General features: G+C 37.9%; 1 protein-coding gene across 6 annotated transcripts in view; it reads left to right on the forward strand.

Moving 5' to 3' along the window:
* The window catches only part of LOC140727522 (bromodomain and WD repeat-containing protein 1-like), a 150,396-nt gene that overhangs the window by 13,181 nt on the left and 115,866 nt on the right, over positions 1-21,349 (forward strand). For 4 of the 6 annotated variants that reach the window (XM_073044926.1, XM_073044923.1, XM_073044924.1 and 1 more), the window contains 3 exons: positions 12,020-12,241; positions 13,226-13,326; positions 20,132-20,202. In XM_073044926.1, coding sequence (XP_072901027.1) covers positions 12,020-12,241; positions 13,226-13,326; positions 20,132-20,202 — 394 coding nt within the window. The other 2 variants (XM_073044927.1, XM_073044928.1) reach the window with 2 other exon arrangements.

Genomic DNA, 21,349 nt, shown 5'->3' on the forward strand with positions numbered 1-21,349 from the left:
GGTAACAGATGTATATGGAATTGTATTTCTGCAATAAATAAGTGAGCACGATCAACAAAGATCTTTTAACATCTTTATTCTCCGAAATGGAAGGGCAAATTTTTTTTCTCTTTTGAAGTTATCAAAATGTTTAATACTCTCTAGCAGGTGCTGCCTGATCTGTTGAGCTTTTCCATTTTTTTCCCCTCTGTTCTGCATTTCTGGCTTCTGTAGGTTTTGTTTATCAAAACCTAAAGTTGGGTTTAAATGACTTAATAAAGGAATAATACAGGTGATCAATATTTTAAATGTCACTTAAAAACCACAATCACATTTAGTATCACTGACTTGTATAATGTGAAATTTGTTGTTTTGTGGTAGCAGTATAGTGCAAAGACGTCAAATTTCTTTAACTTGCAAACAAATAGTGTAAAACTAAACAAATAATGAGGGTAGTGTTCATGGACTTTTGAGAAATCTGAAGGAGAACAAGCTGTTTCTGAATCATTGAGTGTGGGTCTTCAGGCTTCTGTATTTCCTCCCTAATGCTAATAATGAATAAAGGGTATCTCCCAGATGGTGAGGGTCCTTAGTGATAGATGCCACTTTCTTGAGACAATGCTATTTTTGACAACATATGGTTGTTGACCATGATAATATTTCAATCAAACTAATATTTCAATTTGCTGGTCATAAGCATTGAATGATGAGATTAAATACTTAAAATGGCTATTTTTGCTTTTTAAGATGTTCATTTGTATTACAGCTATTAGTGCAAAGTTTCTTGTTTTCTTGTAGCTTAAGTTTTCAAGGTTTTTCTTAAAAGTAAATGTTTAAGTGTAATAATTGTTAGGTTTTTGATTAGGATAAATGGCTAAACATGTGTTTCAGTTTATTAAATTAACACATAACTTGCTTCAGTTGTGACTCATTATTTTTTAAACACCTGTAGGTGTGATTCATGATTAATCACAAGCTTGTATAAAACAAAATCAAGTGTGCTATGCAGTGTTGCATTTCTTATAGAGAATTGTTTGTGGCCTTTCGTGCATTTTTTACATTATGGTTAGTTCAGTCTTAAAGTTCAGATCTTTGTTACTTGTCTGATGCCATGTTTGCAATTAAGTTATTTCTGGATGCTATATGATTCTGCCTGTGCCTGGTCTTTTGAATATTTTATAACTTAAGAAGTAAGAGTAGGCTAAGACCACCTTTGAGTTTGTTTCATCATTACGTAAAATCATGGCTGGCATCATTATTATCCTAGGTTAAAATGAAATCTAAAAGTATATCTCTGTCAGCCTTGAATGTACTTAATAATTCTTCATTCTTATCCTTTTAGCATCGGGCGTTGCAAAAAATATAATCCCATAACATGCATCCCTAACTTTTAATCTCTTACTCCAGCCTCCAACTAAAGGGACAAACTTGTCTATACCTTTCCCAGTTAATAATTAATGTGTTTCCATAAAATCACCACTTTCTTCTTTTGTGTAACATGTAGGTCCATTTTGCTAAATATTTCCAGACATCTTAACAGTTTCATTCAGAAGTCAATGTAGAGGTTTTTGTTAACTGCTTCAAATTATATCCTATTTTAAATAAGAAGATCAAAGCAAAAGTATCCAGGTGCAGATTCACCAAGGCTATATGAAGTTGTAGCAAATCTTTGTTATATTTGTTCTTTATTTACCTTGCGATGAGGCCATTGTTACAGCGGTGCTAGAAAGTTCATGAACCCTGTAGAATTTTCTTTTCAAATCTTTTTATTACTATTGTTATTCAAAAATAGCACAAGTACGTCAAAGTAACAACACTTACAATGTTTCATAAAAGAAGAAATTATCTTGAGGATTGAAAATTTTTGTGAATTAAAAAAAAACTCTACTAAGCAAGAAAAGTGAGGTGGAAAAAAAAGAAACCCATTGGAGGTACAACCCCAGAGCCATGCGTCATACAAAAAGCTTCTAAAAATAAACATCAAACTGCCAACAAGAAAAAAAGATAAATCAAAAAAAGTTTACATTTAGATGGTGGAGGAAATCTATCAGTTAACTGAAATGATAATAACGAGCAAATGAGGCCCATCTCTTCTCAAAATCAAATAAAGGTTCAAAGGTTCGACTTCTAATTTTCTCCAAGCTAAGACACAACATCACTGAGACAACCATTGTGACAAAGTAGGAGCAGATATATCCTACTATTTCAACAAGATGGCCCTCCTAGCTATCAGTGTAACAAACGCAATAGCATGTTGGTCAGACACAGATATACCATGGATATTTTGAGGAATTATTCCAAAAAGCACAGTCAATTTATTAGGTTGTAAATTGATTCTGAGTGCTTTAGAAATTGTCGAAAAGACTGACTTACAAAACTGTTTTAATATAGAACATATGTGTCAGTGTAGCTATCTCAGTTTTACATCTATCACAATACCTGTCAACATTGGGAAATATTTTAGAAAGTCTCTCCTTCATCAAATGGTAACAATGTACAATTTTAAATTGAATCAGTGAATGACTAGCACAGATTGAAGAAGAGTTGACCAACTTCAGAATCTGTGTCCAATCCTCCCATTTAAAAGTCAAATTGAGTTCCTTCTCCCAATCCTGTTTAATCTTAAGTAAAGGACGCTTATCCCATTGTAATAATAAATTATAAATTCTTCAATAGAACCTTTTAATGAGGGGTTCATATTCATAATTGTATCTAACAAGTCAGCCTCCAATATGTAAGGAAAATTACTTAAATATTTTTGTAAAAAATGTCTAACTTGAAGATATTGTAAAAAGTGTGAATATGAGAGAGAATACTTATCGATTAATTGTTCAAAAGACATCAATCTGCCTTCTTTAAATAAATCCAAAAAAGAATTAATAACTTTATTTTTCCAAAGTAAAAAAAATTGGATCACTCCAAGAAGGTTTAAAAAAGTAATTAAAATAAATTATACTACAAAGTTTAAATTTTAAGAAGTTAAAATTGCGGAACTGGAGCCAAATTTGTAAAGAGTGCTTAACCACAAGATATAGGTTTAAATTGGCAACTTTAGCTAATTGTATAGGTAGAGCAACTCCTAATAACGAAGTTAAATAAAACTGTTTCACAGCTGTCAGTTCCAGGTCTACCCAAATTGGCTGATCATTCCTATCACCCCAATATAACCAAAAGGACATGTACCGTAAATTAACAGCCCAATAATACATTCTTAGATTAGGCAAAGCAAGACCTCCGTCCTTTTTCAACTTTTGCAAATGACATTTACCAATTCTTGGTCTTTTATTATCTCAAATAAAAGATAGAATAATAGAATCAATCCAATCAAAAAACATCTTAGTCAAAAAAAACAGGAATATTTTGAAATAAATATAAAAATTTTGGTAAAATCATCATTTTAACTACAGGAATACGACTAACAAGTAAAAATGTAAGTGGGTTCCATCTACTAAAGGAATACCTCAGAGTCCACTAAAGGAGGAAAATTGGCTTTATAAAGATCCTTATTTTTTAGTAATTATAACACCTAAATATCTAAAAGAATCCGTAACTTTAAAAGGAATATTATCATATATAGAGACAGATTCATTTAAAAGAAGTAATTCACTTTTACTAAAATTTATTTTATATCCTGAAAAGTCTCCAAATTTGTCAAATAATTTTAGCAAAGCAGGAATAGATTCTTCAGGCTTAGATATATATGCCAATAAATCATCAGCGTAAAGAGAGATCTTGTGCATTGTTTCACTCACAAAAATCCCATGAATATTTTCGGCTTCATGAAGAACAATAGCAAGGGGTTCTAATATTAAGTTAAATAACAAAGGATTTAATGGACAACCTTGTCTTGTCCCCCATGATAGCTGAAAAAAAGACCTACAGTTATTAGTGACAACAGTAGCAATAGGAGCTTTATATATCATTTTAATCCAATTATTGAAATTAATACCAAAACCAAATTTTTCTAAAACATTAAATAAATATTTCCATTTGACTCGATCAAATCCTTTTTCAGCATCCAAAGATATAACGCACTGTGGAGTTTTAGAAGAAGACGAATATATAATCTTAAATAATCTGGGAACATTTGAGAAAGAATAACGACCCTTTATAAAGCCTGTTTGATCTTTAAGAATGATTTTACCCAAAATACTCTCCAACTGATCGGCCATAATCTTTGAGAGAATCTTAGCATCAACATTCAATAATGAAATAGGTCTGTATAGGTCTGTATCTTTATCCTTTTTGAGAATTAAAGAAATTGAAGCTTCATTAAAAAGTAGAGGGTAAATCACTTTTCACAAAAGAATCTTTAACATCTCCAACATATATGGAGAAAGCAATTTTCCAAATTTTTTATAAAATTCTACAGGATAACCATCAAGTCCTGGGGCCTTATTAGATTGCATTGAAAAAATAGCTTTATGTATTTCAGATTCAGTAATTTGGGCATCAAGAGTTTTTTGATCCTCAGCAGAAATTTTAGGAAAAGCAATCTTTCATTAAAAAAAACCATTCATTTCAGAAGAGTCTACTGGACATTGAGATTTATAAAGTTCAGTATAAAAATCTTGAAAAATCTTATTAATTTCTTCATAATCCCGAGCCAGGGTACCATCTTTACTACGAATTTTCAAAAACTACCTCTTGGCTCCAGCTGATTTTAATTGAGATGCAAGTAGTTTATTATTTTTATCTCCAAACATATAAAATTGGCTCTTTAACTTAAGTAGATAACCTTCAATTGGATGAGTTAATAATAAGTTATATTGTGATTGAGAAGGTTTAGGAGCATGAAGATACGTATGGCCAGATTTGGGAACAGCTTCTTTCCAACTGTGATAAGACTGCTGAACAGATCCTGACCCGGATCTGGGCCGTAACTTCCAAATATCTGGACCTGACTTGCACTACAGTACCTTCCCTTTTCTATTTTCTAATTATGATTATAATTTAAATTTTTATTATATTTACTTCGATTTGTACTTCAGGGAGCATGAAGCGCAGAAACAAATCACTTTGATGATTGTATGCTCTAGTATCAATTGTTTGGTGACAATAAAGTATTTGTATTTGAAGTTCCACCCTTTTAAATAAGTCAATATTAGGGGAAGTTGCATAGATATTATCTAAATCTTTAATTTGTTCCGAAATTTTATCTAATTCTGCTTTAGTCTGTTTTTTAAGTTTAGTTGAATAAGAAATAATCTGACCACGTAAAAATGCTTTGAATGTATCCCATATAATTAATTTAGACATACCTCCTATATCATTAGAAAAAAATTCTTTTATCTGGCTTTCGATAAAACTGATAAAGTCAGTGTTTTGCAATAAAGTCTGAGGCATGCGCCATGGTGGACAGCCAAAAATGACATCGTCAAACTCAAAGGAAAACTCAAAGGCGCATTATCAAATATAGCAATAGCGTCATATTCACAGTTTTTAATATTAGGCAAAAAACGGGGATCAATTATAATATAATCAACCCTCAAATATTTTTTATAAACGTGAAAAAAAGGAATATTCTCTTATCAGGGTGTAAATGCCTCCATAATTCGATCAACTCAAAATCGGTCAAAAAGGAGTTAATAACTGACGCAGAACGATTTGGAAGTCGCTGATTAGTTGAGTTTTTGTCAATCATACGATTTAAACAACAGATAAGATCCCCACCTATTATCAACATATGCTCATTTAAATCTGGCAGTAAAGCAAATACTTTTTTTGAAAAAATAAGGATTATCTAAATTAGGACCATACAAATTAACCAAAACAACCTTTCTATTATAAATCACTCCTTTAACAATTAAAAATCTACCATTAGAATCTGATTCAGTATCCTCTTGAGTAAATATATTAGATTTAATAAAGATAGACATGCCCTTAGTTTTGCTCTGAGAAGTAGCATGGAGTTGTATTCCATTCCACCAGATCAAAATCTATTTTGATCTCCCGCCCTGATATGCGTCTCCTGAGCAAAAATTATATCAGGTTGGAATTGATTAATAATTTTAAGTCTTTTTTTGTTTAATAGGATGATTCCAACCACGTACATTCCAACTTATTACATTAATCTGTTTAACTGCCATACTATAATTTTATTCCAATTTACTTTATACATGCGCAGAACACATACCAATATGGGATTATCAAAGATAGCGGTGATGAAGAATACAGCCATATAGAAAACACACTTGCTCTGGAACCACCAAAGGAAAAAAAACTCCTAACTCTAAACCCACCCACCTTCCCAAAAGCCCGAAACAAAGGCAAGCAAACTAAGATAGATGCGAAGCCATGGGCCACTCTGTTGGTCTCGTCTCTCCCAACCCCCTCCCAGCCATTGATCTTTAATTGCCTTATTCTGATCTTGAATTGATCTCTGTGTACGAACGATATCTTCAGCCCATGCTGGCATTTCATCAGATCTTTCCTTTGGCATCTTTCCTTTTCCATTACCTTTGTCTGTAGGTTCATGCGGATTCTTCTCACTTCTTGTAGACATAGACATATTACTCCCCTTCAAGAATCAGCAATTAAAAATTTTAAATTCAAAATTTAAGCTGGGGGGAGGGAGAGAAAACTAAGAGCAGCACAGAATTAGTGCTACTCCATTGACAGACAGAGGCGGTCTCCCCCTCCCCTGTAGAATTTTCTATTTCTGCATAAGTATGACCTAAAATGTGATCAGATCTTCGTGTAAGTTCTAAAACTAGATAAAGAAAACCCAATTAAATTATAAAACGCAAAAAACATTTATTTGTTGAGAAAAATTACCAATATTACATGTATTGTTGGGAAAAGTATATGAACCCCTGGGGTAATGCCTTCTACAAAAGTAATTTGGAGCCAGCTGCTCCAATCAGTGAGATGTGGGTTGTGGAGATGACCTATAAAAAAGGCACACAAAATCAGGTTACTGACAGAGCTTGCTCTTCTCAGGAAAAATCTGTTTATATGCACCATGCTTAGATCAAAGCAACTTTTAGAGGACCTTGGAAGAAGAATTGTAGAGATGGGTCGAGCTGGAAAAGGCTACAAAAACATTTCTAAAGATCTGAGTGTTCATCAGCCCACTGTATGAGAAATTGTCTACAAATGGAGGAAACTCAGTACTGTTGCTACTCTCCCTAGGAGTGGGCATCCTGTAAAGATCACACCAAGAGCACAACATGCAATACTGAAGGGGATGAAAACGAACCCAAGGGTAACAGCAAAAGACCTGCAGAAATCTCTGTTCATGTGTCCACTATAAGAAAAACATTGAATAAGAAGGACACCCTGGTGGAAACCACTGCTCTCCAAAAAAAAATCATTTCTGTACGTCTCAAGATTGTAAAACACCCCTCAGATGTTCTACAGTGGTGCTTCTGGGATAATGTTCAGTGAACAGATGAGACAAAAGTTGAACTTTTTGGCAGAAGAATGCACATTTCTATCTTTGGAGGAAAAAAGGCACTGTACACCAACACCCAAACCTCATCCCAACTGCGAAGCACGTTGGAAGGAGCATCATGGTATGGGGCTGCTTTGCTGCCTCAGGGCCTGGATAGCTTGCAATCGTTGAGAGAACAATGAATTCAAGATTATATCAAGACATTTTACAGGAGAATGTCAGGGTAGCAGTCCATCATCTGAAGCTTAATGAAAGTTGGATAATGCAACAAGACAGTGATCCAAAAGACAAAAGTAAATCATCAACAGAATGGTTTAAAAATAGGAAAATTCATGTTTTGGGATGGCTGAGTCAAAATTCTGACCATAATCTTATAGAAATGTTGTGGAAGTCCTGAAGCAAGCAGTTCATGCAAGGAAACCCACCAATATCCAAGAGTTGAAGCAGTTTTGTAAGGAGAAATGGTCTAAAATACCTCTAAGCCAATGTGTGGGACTGATCAACAGTTATCAAAAACGTTTGGTTGAAGTTATTACTGTACAAGGGGTCACAGCAGTTATGGAAAGTAAAGGTTTGCATACTTTTCCCAGCAAATGCATGTAATATTGAATAATTTTTCTCAATAAATGAATGACAAATGATGTTTTTGTGTTATTTAATTGGGTTCTCTTTATCTAGTTTTTGGATTTGTGTGACTATCTGATCACATTTTAGGTCATATTTATGCAGAAATAGAGAAAATTCTGCAGGGTTCACAAACTATCTAGCATCACTGTACCTTGCTGTCTTAATCATTTGTTGTTCCTGCAGATAACATTCCTGTTTCAGAAAAATGGCATGCAGATCATATATAATGGTGTAGCTCACACCATTCAATGTGTTTTTCTGTTTCTACTATTAAAGCAGATATTCCCATGCTTCAGCTTGTACTCCAGCTGCTATCTTTTCTCATAATTGACTGAAAATGTCAATATCCTTTTGTAGGCACACAAGAAAATGTGAACAGGATAGGCTATTGAGCCCCTCCAAGTTTGGCTGCCATTTCACATGATCATGACTGCTACCCCATGGCTCAACTCCTGTTCTGTAACAGATCCCCTTCTGGTGATTTGCAGTTCTCTGGGGTAGAGTATTCCAGAAATTTGCTACCCTCTGTGAGAAGACCTTATCTTAAAAATGTCTGTCATTTGAGAGACTCCTGCTAGTGTAAACACCTCTTTTCAAAACCACGAACATACCCTGTCTTGCTCCCATTTGTATGTTGTATGTTTCAATTAGATCGCCCTTCATTTTTGCAAACTTTTTTGAAAGTTTGATCCTCATCTCAGAAGTTAGATTGAGGAATCTTGGTCAGTTGACGTCCTTCTCGCAGTTTGTTTTCCTCCTCTGTCAGCATCCTTGGAAATACTACACTTGGTTACTTTATCCAAGTCACTAAAATAGAGGGATCCCTGCACTCCAAGGCACCCTGCTCATTCCAGTCTGCTGAATAGAAATGTGCACATTCATTTCAACCTTGTGTCACAAACATGAGAAATTTGCAGATGCTTGAAATCCAAGCAACACACTGAAATGCTGGAGGAACTCAGCAGTCCAGGCAGCATCTGTGGAAAAGAGTACAACAGTTGACTTCTTGGACCAATACTTCATGTCCTTATTTTGAGGTTTCTAAGTGACACCTTATCAAACGTGCCTCAGAAATCTATTTTGTCCATTGACATTTTCTTTACCTACTGTTAGTTACATTCTCTAAATTTGTTAGGCAATTTTCACAAAACTACATTGGCATTGTTTAGTTGGCATCAAAAGTCCTGCTAAGCATCCCCATATTGTCCAACAGTCTCTTGACAATTGTTGCCTATAATTTTCTGGCATCTTTCACCTTCCTTTATTGAATAGTGGTATCATCATTAATGTTTTCTATTCCTCAGAAATCTTTCCAATATTAGTGGAAATATTTATGCTACCCGTAAAGGATGTTACCAGGACTTGAAGGACTGAATTACAGAGAGAGATTGAGTAGACTGAGATTCTTCCTCTGGAGCAAAGGAGTATGAGGAGTGATCTCACAGAGGTAGATATCATGAGGGACATGTGGTGAATGTGCACTTTTTTTTCCCCCTAGAGTTGGGGAATCAGAACTAGAAGGCATAGGTTTAAGGTGAAAGGTGTTTGGTTTAACAGAACCTGAGGGGCACCTTTTTCACCAGGAGAGTAGTCATTATATCAGAATGAGCTGCCAGTAAGAATCATTGAGGCAGGTACATAAACAACATGTGTAAAAAGTATACGGTTAGGAAAGGTTAAGAGAAAACATGGGCAAATGGACATTCTTAAATGGGAATCTTGGTCTCTATGGACCATTTGGACCAAAATGCATGTTTCCTGCTGTATGATGTCTACACTGGTCCTTAAGCAACATCAGGTGAGATCCACCCTGAGGAAAGTGAATGCGAGTAAGGTAGCTGGCCCAGACGGAGTGCTTGGCTGGGTACCGAAAGCATATGCTGACCAGCTTGCTGAGATGTTTACAAGTATATTTAACCTCTCATTGCAGCAAGCTATTGTTCCAACATGCCTTAAAACCTCCACCATCATCCCAGTGCCCAAAAAATCAGCTGTGAAGTATCTGAATGACTATTTCCCTGTACCGCTGACACCCATCCATAGCCATGAAGTGCTTTGAGAGACTTGTGCTCTCACACATTAAGGCTACAATCCCACCTGATCTGGACAAACACCAGTTTGCCTACCGGGCAAACCGCTTCACAGAGGATGCAATCACAACAGCCCTCCATATTGCTCTGACTCACTTTGAGGAACTGAACACTTACGTGAGGATGTTATTTGTGGATTTCAGTTCTGCATTTAACACAGTCACCCCCCATAAACTGGTCAGCAAACTGAACACTCTTGGCCTTGGTTCCTCCCTGTGCTCATGAGTCATGGACTTTCTCACAGACCGACCACAGCAAGTCAGAGTTGGTAAGCACACCTCCACCACTCTCATCTTAAAAATAGGCACCCCGCAGGGCTGTGTGCTGAGCCCTATGCTCTGTACACTCATCACACATGACTGCACCTCCATCTATACCTCCAACTCCATAATTAAATTTGCAGACAATACCACAGTGGTTGGCCTGATCTCGGATGAGGTGGATCATCTGATGAAGTGGTGTAAGGACAACGACCTGGTCCTTAACACTTCTAAAACAAAAGAGATGATCATTGACTTCAGGAGATTAAAGGACAGAGTACACACCCCCCTCCATATACATGGAGAGGTAGTGGAAAGTGTGGAAAACCTAAATTTCCTTGGAGTTATGTTGTTAAAACAGTTGACATGGACCACCAACACCTCGCTGCTTGTAAAAAAAAAAAAGGCACAACAAAGACTCTTCTTCCTCAGAAAGCTGAAACAGGCCAAACTCCCACAAAAGCTGTTGCTTAACTTCTACAGAAGCACAATTGAAACCATCCTGACTAACAGTGCTACAGCGTGGTATGCCAGCTGCACATCCGCTGAGCGACAAGGCCTGCATCGTGTGAAGGCGGCCCAGCGAATTGTCAGGATGGAGCTCCCAGGACTGGACACCATCTATTCCAGCAGACTCAGGAGGAAAGCAATCAACATAACCAGAGACACCACACACCCCAGCCACTCCTTGTTTGACCCACAGCAGTCCAGCAAAAGGTTCAGGACACTAAAAACCAGAACATATAGAATGAGGAACAGCTGCTACCCCAGAGCTGTGGCCTCCAATACACCACTCCCACAGAACAATGACTGAAACTATCAGCACACACATGCACACACAAGGACTCAAATACTTGCACTAACGGCACTTTGTGCATTACTGTGATATTCTGGTGCTGCTGCAATTTATTTTCTGCTACTTATCTATTTAATACTGTTTTTCTATTACTTTTTTTTAATCTGCTGCTTTATTTAATTGCCTGAGAGGAAGCCAAACAGAGTTTCATTTTATCCATGTATAATGACAGTAAAGGTCATTCAATTCAATTCAATTCAATTCAGTGCTGTAAGTCTTTGACTCTGTCCATCCACTATCTCTGGACCTATGTCTTTTCAAACCCAGGAAAACAGGCAGTTATGTCTGGGATTTGTCAGCTTTGATCCTAATAGTTTGCATCATATTTCGAAGGGATGATATGCTGCATCTTGTGAATGGAAGGGTTGAAAATCTAAAATGAACATTGAAATTAATTCTATTCTTAAATTCAGTCACATCAACTCCATCTTTGGTGATTGGTATGTTTTGCCAATTTCTGCTGTAGCTGTTTGTGACAAAATAAATCTATAGATTTTATGCATCTTGCATCTCAAAAGCTTTATCATTGTCATTTCATTTTAGTAGGATTTGTGTACAAGTTGTACCATCAAATGTTTTGTGAATCAGTTTGATTTGAGCTTCAATTATAGGCAAAATAAGTCTATCAAATTAATTTTAAGCTCTCATGTAATGATGTGGCAAATTCTACATGTGAGTTACCATGGTAGCTTGCACCACATAAGGTTAGGTTAAATTAGAGGAGTGGAAAATTAAGTGAGGTAAATGGGGGTTTAAAGGCTCTATAGAATTCAGAAAGTTGTTCAGCAACACGTTAATAATTATGTTCCAGGGCTCTGATGATTGTCTCGTAAAGATCTGGGCCACACACACTGGTCGATTACTCTCTACCTTGCGTGGCCACTCTACTGAAATTTCTGATATGGCCGTGAATTACGAGAACTCTATTTTAGCTGCTGGCAGTTGTGATAAGCTAATTCGAGTGTGGTGCTTGAGAACATGCGCTCCAGTAGCTGTGCTACAAGGACACACGGGATCCATTACTTCTTTGCAGGTAATATTAAAAATATGTAAAGTTTATGAAATTGTAAATACTATATTTAAAATCGTAATCAATAGGTTTGCTCTTTTCTTGATTCTACCAGTTTTCATATGGTGACTTAAGGATTTCATTCTGATGACAACAAAATTACATAAATTTCTTCTGCATAACCCTGAACTTAAAAACAATGATTTCAGCAAGTTAGCTCTGAAAGAGCTTGCATGTGCCTGCACGGAACAGAATTATGTACTTACTTTAAAAATCAGGCTTCTGCCTTTTAGTTTCATACAAATTAGTTCAGAAAAATAATTAACTGCAAAGGGTTCTAAAAAAACTTTTCTGTAATTGAATGTAGGTATGTAAAAGTCTTGCTCTTTCATTATGTGAACTGGTTGTTGTAACGTGATACTCAAATACTTCGATATATATAATTGCAGTAGATTCTTATTGGGGGAGAAAAGCGCAGCATGCTGATACAAATTGGAAGTTATTTTACAATCTGATCAGTCATTGTATTTTTCAACATACTTTTTAAATGGTTGTCCAGTCATTTTTGTATCAGCATCTCAAATTGACAATGCAACTCAGGCAAAGTTACTGGAATTCAGAATTTGGCATTAAAAATCCAGTTGGAAAGGTTGTCTGGATAGACATTGGGGTTAGATGCCATTGAGTGCTCCAATTATAGTTTTGAAATTTCAGTTTTGGCCACCATCTAAACATATAAATATTGTACATGATGTGTGAGTGCCCGGAACACAGATAAATGTTGATTCAACTACTTTACACATACGAATGTCAAAATAAATTAGTAAATAGAGATTCAGTATTATTAATGAGGTTTTGTCATTTAAAATTAAGTTTTTAATTTGTTGCAGCTGCATTAAAGCAAAGAATGTGATTCATCTATTTTTGCTGCTATTATGTAAATATGATTGAACTATTTACAATAGTCCTTGTGTTTTATGCATGATGCTGCTTTCTACAATTTTCCAGTTTGGTCCAATGAGTAAAGGCTCAGTCCGGTACATGGCCTCTACAGGATCTGATGGGAGTGTGTGTTTTTGGCAGTGGGATTCAGATACACTAAAGTTTAAGTAAGTTTTACTAAGTATTGATCAATGAGTGACATAAAGTGGCTATTTTGTAAATTGGGAAAATTATAATCTTGGTTTAATAATTTACCGGTTCTTTTAAAATATTTATTTAGTCTTTGCTGATATTTGTATGCACTACCACATTTGTAATATTTTCAAAGAGTAATAATGACCATTATTTATAAAACCTTCAATGTCAGTCAGAATAAATATTCTGAAATGACAAAGGAAATAAAATTGATTTTTTTCCCACATTGAAAATGATTTCTCACTTCCCGAAAATAATTTTATTCTCAAACAATAAGTGTGAAATATTATTGTACCATATCATTGGAAGCATGACAATAGTCAAAAAGAAAGAATGACAAAAAGATTTCAAGGGAGCAATTACAGTGAACAGAAATGTTTGTTCATGGTCAATTCGATACAAAATTATTTTCTCAATTGGTTACAAATGCTTTGCTCTCTGGATTTAGCAGATTAATTTAGGGTTATAATTGAAATTACAATATATGAGCGTGAACAGATCAAATGATTGAGAAGCACTATGTTTTTGCAGGCATGGTGAAATTTTCACATGCCAAATTTAACCAATAATGGGTCAATGATTCTTGATCTGAAAAACATTGCAGCAGCTGTTTGAGCACTTGAAATGTTTTAGTCTCAATGAATAAGAGACATTGTATAGTTACAGATCCTAAAAAAAGAATAGTTCTGATTGGTTAATGCTGTCATATGATTTTATGTAATGCTGCATATGTGAAACTCTGATAGAATTATACAATAGTAGGCACAGTAGAGGGCTATTCTCTATTGAAACTTTGCCACTTCCAGATGGAACAATCCAACCAACCTGCTTCTCCATTCTTTTCCCTGTAGCTCTGTACATTCCTAATTATATATTCAATTTCCTTTAAGGATCTAATCTTATTTTCACCTCCTGTGCAGGGGATAAATTCCAGATCCTAATCACTCTTTAAATATTTTTCTTGCATTTTCCCCTTGTTGATTTTTATTTGCTTAAATTTTAACCTCTGCCTTTCTGGTCCTTGAGCCATCTATTATAATTAAGTTTCCTTTACTTGATTAAATGCATCAAGACATCAAAACCTCTATCAAATGTCCTCATGATGTTTTGTTTCAAGGAAACAAGTTCCAGCTGAAATGTTGCTAAATATATCATCTGTCGTGTTTGAAAGGAATGCCAAGGTTGATGCAGGGTAATCCAGTTCATTTAACCTCGATGTCATTTTCTTTGTAGTGGTTTGATGCAAATGAGTAGATTGCTGGCTTTTCAGAAGACATTCAATTCAAAATCTACAGAAATGAATCATGTCAGACCATGTTTGTTCAGCAGGTTTCCTTTCCTAAAGATTTTAGTAATAGTCTCATCACTATTAAAACAATGCAAAACAATGCTGTCACCAGTTTGGTTTTAATTCATTAATTTCATTAGCTGTATTAATATCCACAAGCTGATACTTAAAAAAATTACAGTTTTTTATGCATTGTTGCTCATCTGCAGAATGTAGATATTGTGGAAAAGGCAAATTCAAATCCCATATTGTGCATGAGATGTTGGGAATGAGACTTTGTTGTGATCTTGTTCAGAGCATTCTGACTGGCTGCATCACCACCTCTGACTTGAGACTTCAATGCACAGGATTGGAAAGGGCTGCCAGCTACTATAGCTACCTTATGTTTCTTGCAACAAGCTGTGATCTCTTTACAAATGTATTCTTCTAAGACCGTAAGACTGTTGTGTGGTCTGTAGTATAGCCCCATTAACGTGGTCATACCTTTCTTATTTCTTAGTTGCATCCATAATGCCTCATTAGATGAATTCTTCAGTCTCTACTGACGAGGCACTGCCTTGACTAGTAACGCCACCCCTCCTGCTTTAATCCCTCAGCTCTGCCACATTTAAAGCAATGGAACCCCAGAGTATTGAGCTGCCAGTTCTGTCCCTCCTGTAAACAAGTTTCACTAATGGCTTTCTAGAGTGGAAGTCAGAGGAGTGGGTGACAGAGGTAGACAGAGTAGGAGGGCTTTTGGTTCAATGGGGCTTTGTCGATAGCGTGTCGAGGCGAGGTAAGCTACCTGTGAGGAATAGGAAGTATGTCTGTGAGGCCAGTGTTCTTTAGTGGGTGTCAGATGTGGGAAGTCGGGGAGACTCCCAGTCTCCTGGATGGCCGTATCTGTGCCAGGTGCGTCGAGCTGCAGCTCCTTGGGTTCCCCATCAGGGAACTGGAGCTGCAGCTCGATAACCTTTGTCTGGTCAGGGAAAGTGAGGAGGTGATAGAGAGGAGCTATTGGCAAGTAGTCTCACCGGGGCCTTGGGAGACAGGTAAGTGGGTAACAGTTAGGAGACGGAAGGGCAAGAGTCAGATACTAGAGAGTACCTCTGTGGCTGTCCCCCTTAACAATAAGTACTCCTGTTTGAGTACAGTTGGGGTGGGGGGAGGAGAACAATCTACCTGCGGGAAGCAACAGTGGCCGTGCCTTTGGCACAGAGTCTGGCCCTGTGGCTCAGAAGGGGAGGGAAAGGAAGAGGATGGCAACAGTGATAGGGGACTCTTTTTAGGGGGTCAGACAGGTGATTCTGCAGATGCAGGAAAGAAACACAGATGATAGTTTGCTTCCTAGGTGCCAGGGTCCAGGATATTTCAGATCACTTCTACGATATCCCAAAGTGAGAAGGTGATCAGCTAGAGGGCATAGTACATATTGGTACTAACGACATAGGTAGGAAAACGTCCTGAAAGTAGACTACAGGGAGTTAGGAAAGAAGCTGAGAAGCAGGACCTCAGAGGTAGTAATCTTGGGATTACTGCCTGTGTCACGCGACAGTGTGTATAGGGATAGAGTGAGGTGGAAGATAACTGTGTGGCTGAGGGATTGGAGCAGGGAGCAGAGATTAAATTTTTTGGATCCTTGGGACCTCTTTTGGGGCAGGCGCAACCTGTGCAAAAAGGATGGATTACACTTGAATCCAAGGGGGATGAATATCTTGGCAGGGAGGTTTGCTAAGGCTGTTGGGGAGAATTTAAAGTTGCTGAGGAATTGGGACCGAACTGAAGAGACGAAGGAAGGGGAGGTCGGCTCACAAATAGAGGAAGCTTACAGGGAGTGTGAGAGGGAAGATAGGCAAGTGATAGAGAAATGATGTGCTCAGACACATGGGTTGAGATGTGTCTATTTTAATGCAAGAAACATCATGAACAAAGTAGACGAGCTCAGAGCATGGATCAGTACTTGGAGCTATGGTGTTGTGACCATTACAGAGACTTGGATGACTCAAGGGCAGGAATAGTTACTTAGAGTGCCAGGCTTTAGGTGTTTCGGAAAGGACAGAGAGGGAGGCAAAAGAGGTAGGGGCGTAGCACTGTTGATCTGAGATGGTATCAAGGCTGCAGAAAAGGAGGAAGTCATGGAGGGTTTGTCTACTGAGTCTCTAGGTGGAAGTTAGAAACAGGAAGGGGTCAATAACTCTATTGGGTGTTTTTTTTTAATAGATCTCCCAATAGTAACAGGGACATCGAGGAGCAGATAGGGAGACAGATTCTAGAAAGGTGTAATAACAACAGGGTTGTGGTGGTGGGAGATTTTAATTTCCCCAAATATTGCTTAGCATCTTCCTAGAGCAAGGGGTTTAGATGGGGTGGAGTTTCTTACGTGTGTTCAGGAAGGTTTCCTGACACAATATGTAGATAAGCCTAGAAGAGGAGAGGCTGTACTTGATCTGGTATTGGGAAATGAACCTGGTCAGTTGTCAGATCTCTCAATGGGAGAGCATTTTGGAGATGGTAATCACAATTCTATCTCCTTTACCACAGCATTGGAGAGGGATAGGAACAGACAAGTTAGGGAAGTGTTTAATTGGAGTAAAGTGAAATATGAAGCTATCAGACAGGAACTTGGAAGTATAAATTGGGAGCAGATGTTCTCAGGGAAATGTATGCCAGAAATGTGGCAAATGTTCAGGGGATATTTGCGTGGCGTTCTACATAGGTAAGTTCCATTGAGAGAAAGGATAGTAGGGTACAGGAACCATGGTGTACAAAGGCTGTTGAAAATCTAGTCAAGAAGAAAAGAAAAGCTTAAGAAAGGTTGAAAGGCTATCAAGGAGCTTAAGAATGAAATTAGGAGAGCCAGAAGGGGCCATGAGAAGGCTTTGGCAAGCAGGATTAAGGAAAACCCCAAGGCATTCTACAAGTATGTGAAGAGCAAGAGGATAAGCCGTGAGAGAATAGGTCCAATCAAGTGTGACAGTGGAAAAGTGTGAATGGAACTAGAGGAGATAGCAGAGGTACTTAATGACTTAATACTTTGCTTCAGTATTCACTACGGAAAAGGACCTTGGGGATTGTAGGGATGAATTGCAGTGGACTGAAAAACTTGAGCATATAGACTTTAAGAAGCAGGATGTGCTGGAGCTTTTGGAAAGCATCAAATTGGATAAGTCATCGGGACCGGATGAAATAGACCCTTGGCTGTTGTGGGAGTTAAGGGGGGAGATTGCTGATCCTCTGGCAATGATCTTTGCATCATCAAGTGGGACGGGATTGGAGGGTTGCAGATGTTGTTCCCTTATTCAAGAAAGGGAGTAGAGATAGCCCAGGAAATGATAGACCAGTGAATTTTACTTAAGTGATTGGTAAGTTGATGCAGAAGATTGTGAGAGGCAGGATTTCTGAACATTTGGAGAGGCATAATATGATTAGGAGTTGTCAGCATGGCTTTGTCAAAGGCAGATCATACCTTACGAGCCTGATTGAATTTTTTGAGGATGTGACTAAACACATTGACGAAGGTAGAGCAATAGATGTAGTGTATATGGATTTCAGCAAGGCATTTGAAAAGGTACCCCATGCAAGGCTTATTGAGCAAGTAAGGAGGCATGGGATCCAAGGGGACCTTGCTTTGTTGATCCAGAATTGGCTTGCCCACAGAAGGCAAAGAGTGGTTGTAGAATGGTGATATTCTGCATGGGGATCGGTGACCAATGGTGTGCCTCAGGGATCTGTTCTGGGACCCCTTCTCTTTGTGATTTTTATAAATGACCTGGGTGAGGAAGTGGAGAGATGGGTTAGTAAATTTGCTGATGACACAAAGGTTAGAGGTGTTGTGGATAATGTGGAGGGCTGTCAGAGGTTACAGTGGATATCGCTAGGATGTAAAACTGGGCTGAGAAGTGGCAGATAGAGTTTACATGGAAGAGCCGGTTTAAGAGCTGAGAGGCAATATTACAGTTTTATAGGACCCTGGTCAGACCCCTCTTGGAGTACCGTGCTCAGTTCTGGTCACCTCACTGCAGGAAGGATGTGGAAACTATAGAAAGGGTGCAGAGGAGATTTTCAAGGATGTTGCCTGGATTGCGGAGCATGCCCTATGAGAATAAGCTGAGTGAACTTGGCCTTTTCTCCTTGGAGCGACGGAGGATGAGAGGTGACCTGATAGAGGCGTATAAGATGATGAGAGGCATTGATCGTGTGGATAATCAGATGCTTTTTCCCAGGGCTGAAATGCCTAACACGAGAGGGCACAATTTTGAAGGTGCTTGGAAGTAGGTACAGAGGAGATATTGGGTAAGGCTTTTACACAGAGAGTGGTGAGTGCACGGAATGGGCTGCCGGCGATGGTGATAGAGGAGGATACGGTAGGGTCTGTTAAGAGACTCCTGGATAGGTACATGGAGCTTAGGAAAATAAAGGGCTCTGTGTAACCCTAGGTCATTTCTAAACTAAGTACATGTTCAACACGGCATTGTGGGCTTGAAGGGCCTGTATTGTGCTGTAGGTTTTCTGTGTTCCTGTGGCTAGAATGTCAAAATTCCAAGTGTTGATTCCTGCCCTGAGCTTATCGACTTTTCCTATAATACTACTTGCATTGAAATATGCACAACTCAGTTCACTCATTGAACCATGCGCAACCTTTTGATTGCTGACTTTGTCTGAGGTCTTACTAACATCTGTCTCCACAGCCTCTCCACTGTTGGCACTCTGGTTCCCATTCCCCTGCAACTCTAGTTTAAACCCTCACTTTGCAATATTAGCAAACTTTACTGATAGGATATTGGTCCCCCTCCAGTTCAGATGCAAACTGTTCCTTCTGTACAGGTCCCACTTTCCTTGGAAGTGAGCCCAATGGTCCAAAAATCTTATGCCCTCCCTCCTACTCCAACTGCTTAGCCACGTGTAAAACTGTATAATCTTCCTTGTTCTGGCCTCATTTACAGGTGGCATGGGTAGTAATTCTGAGATCACAATTCTGGAGGTACTACGCCTAACTCTCAACTCCCTGTGCATAACCTTATCACTCATCCTACCCATGTCATTGGTACCCACATAGACCACTATTTCTGATGTTCATCCTCCCACTTAAGTTTGCTGTGGACTCAATCCGAGATGTCCTCGACCCTGGTACCAGGGAGACAACATACTCTCCTTGAATTCAATCTTGAATTCCTTTCAATTCTGAATTAGCGATTGAAGTTTACAGGAGCGGTTGAGACCATGCTGTGCAATGATTTGTTCTTCATTTATCTTCCTTTTCTATATGCTTTCCTTTATAAACTTTATTTGATGGCCATTTGGGCACCACTTGGGTTATATCTCGGCAAAATGGCTTAATTACAAATTTTCAAGAAGGCATTGGAGTTAAAAACAGTAGGTAAGACTGTTATTTCAGCTTTGATTGTTATAACACTATGTTATCATTCATCTGAAAAACAAAGAAAAACAGTTATTGAGAGGTTTAGCTAAAAAGACGTATTTTTCTTTAATCTTGAATTCCTTTCAATTAGGAATCAGCCATTGAAGTTTACAGAGAGGTCGAGACCAGGCTCTCCAATGATTTGTTCCTCATTTAGCATTGGTAAGTACGAGAAACACTTTGTACTTTTTAATTTTTATGAATCCTGAAAGTGATTGCCTGAAATGGAAGGCTATGAGGATAATTTAGATCAGCTGTGTTTGTTCTGCTCTGAAACATAGGATGCTGGACGGTAACCTTAAAAAGATTTATAAAATTTTGAAGAGCATAGATAGTCAGAATTGACCTAATTATACATTCATTCAGTAAGTACAATTTAGTAAATCCTTTTGCGGGTATTTTCAGAAGTGATCATAAATGTTTGAAACTGCATATGTTTATTCTTTGTCTCTGGGAGATAGGTGGAGTTTGCAGAGTTGAGTAAGAATTTTATGTATTGCGAGATTGTACAAATGTGTTCACTAATAGAGAGGTACCAATTCTGCACTTTGGAACTTTTAATGCTTGTTGTGGAATAACTTGGTAGGGAAGGTTTGTGCTTTTGCCAACTTGTTCAAAAATTTCCATAGACCATAAGAAATAGGAGCAGAATTAGGCCATTTGGCCCATCAAGTCTGCTTTGCCATTCAATCATGGCTGATCCTTTTCCCCCCTCAACCCTATTTCCCGGTCTTCTCCCCGTAACCTTTGATGCCGTGATCGATTAAGAAACTATCAAGCTCTGCCTTACAAACACCCAATGACCTGGCTTCCACAGCTGCCTGTAGTAACAAATTCCATAAATTCACCACCCTCTGGTTAAAGAAATTTCTGCACATCTGTTTTAAATGGACACTCCTCTATCCTGAGGCTGTGCCCTTTTTTCCTAGACATTCCCACCAAGGGGAAGCAGCCTTTCCACATCTACTTTCAAAAACTACTTTCCTCCTTTCTTAAAGAGTAAGAGTGATATTTGCAATTTTCTAGTCCTCTGACACCATGCCAGAGTCCAGTGATTTTTTGAAAGATCATTACAAATGCCTCCATAATCTCTACCACTACCTCTTTCAGAACCCTAGGGTGCAGTTCATCTGGTCCAGATGACTTGTGTCTTTCAATATTTTGAGCATCTTTTCCCTTGTAATCATAACTGTACTCACTTCTCTTCCTTCACAGCCTTTAACATCTGGCACACAGCTAGTGTCTTCAACAGTGAAGATTGATGCAAAATACTCATTTAGTTCATCTGCCATCTCTTTGTCCCTTGTTA

The sequence above is a fragment of the Hemitrygon akajei genome, chromosome 5 (assembly GCF_048418815.1).
Source record: "Hemitrygon akajei chromosome 5, sHemAka1.3, whole genome shotgun sequence".
Lineage (NCBI taxonomy): Eukaryota > Metazoa > Chordata > Chondrichthyes > Myliobatiformes > Dasyatidae > Hemitrygon > Hemitrygon akajei.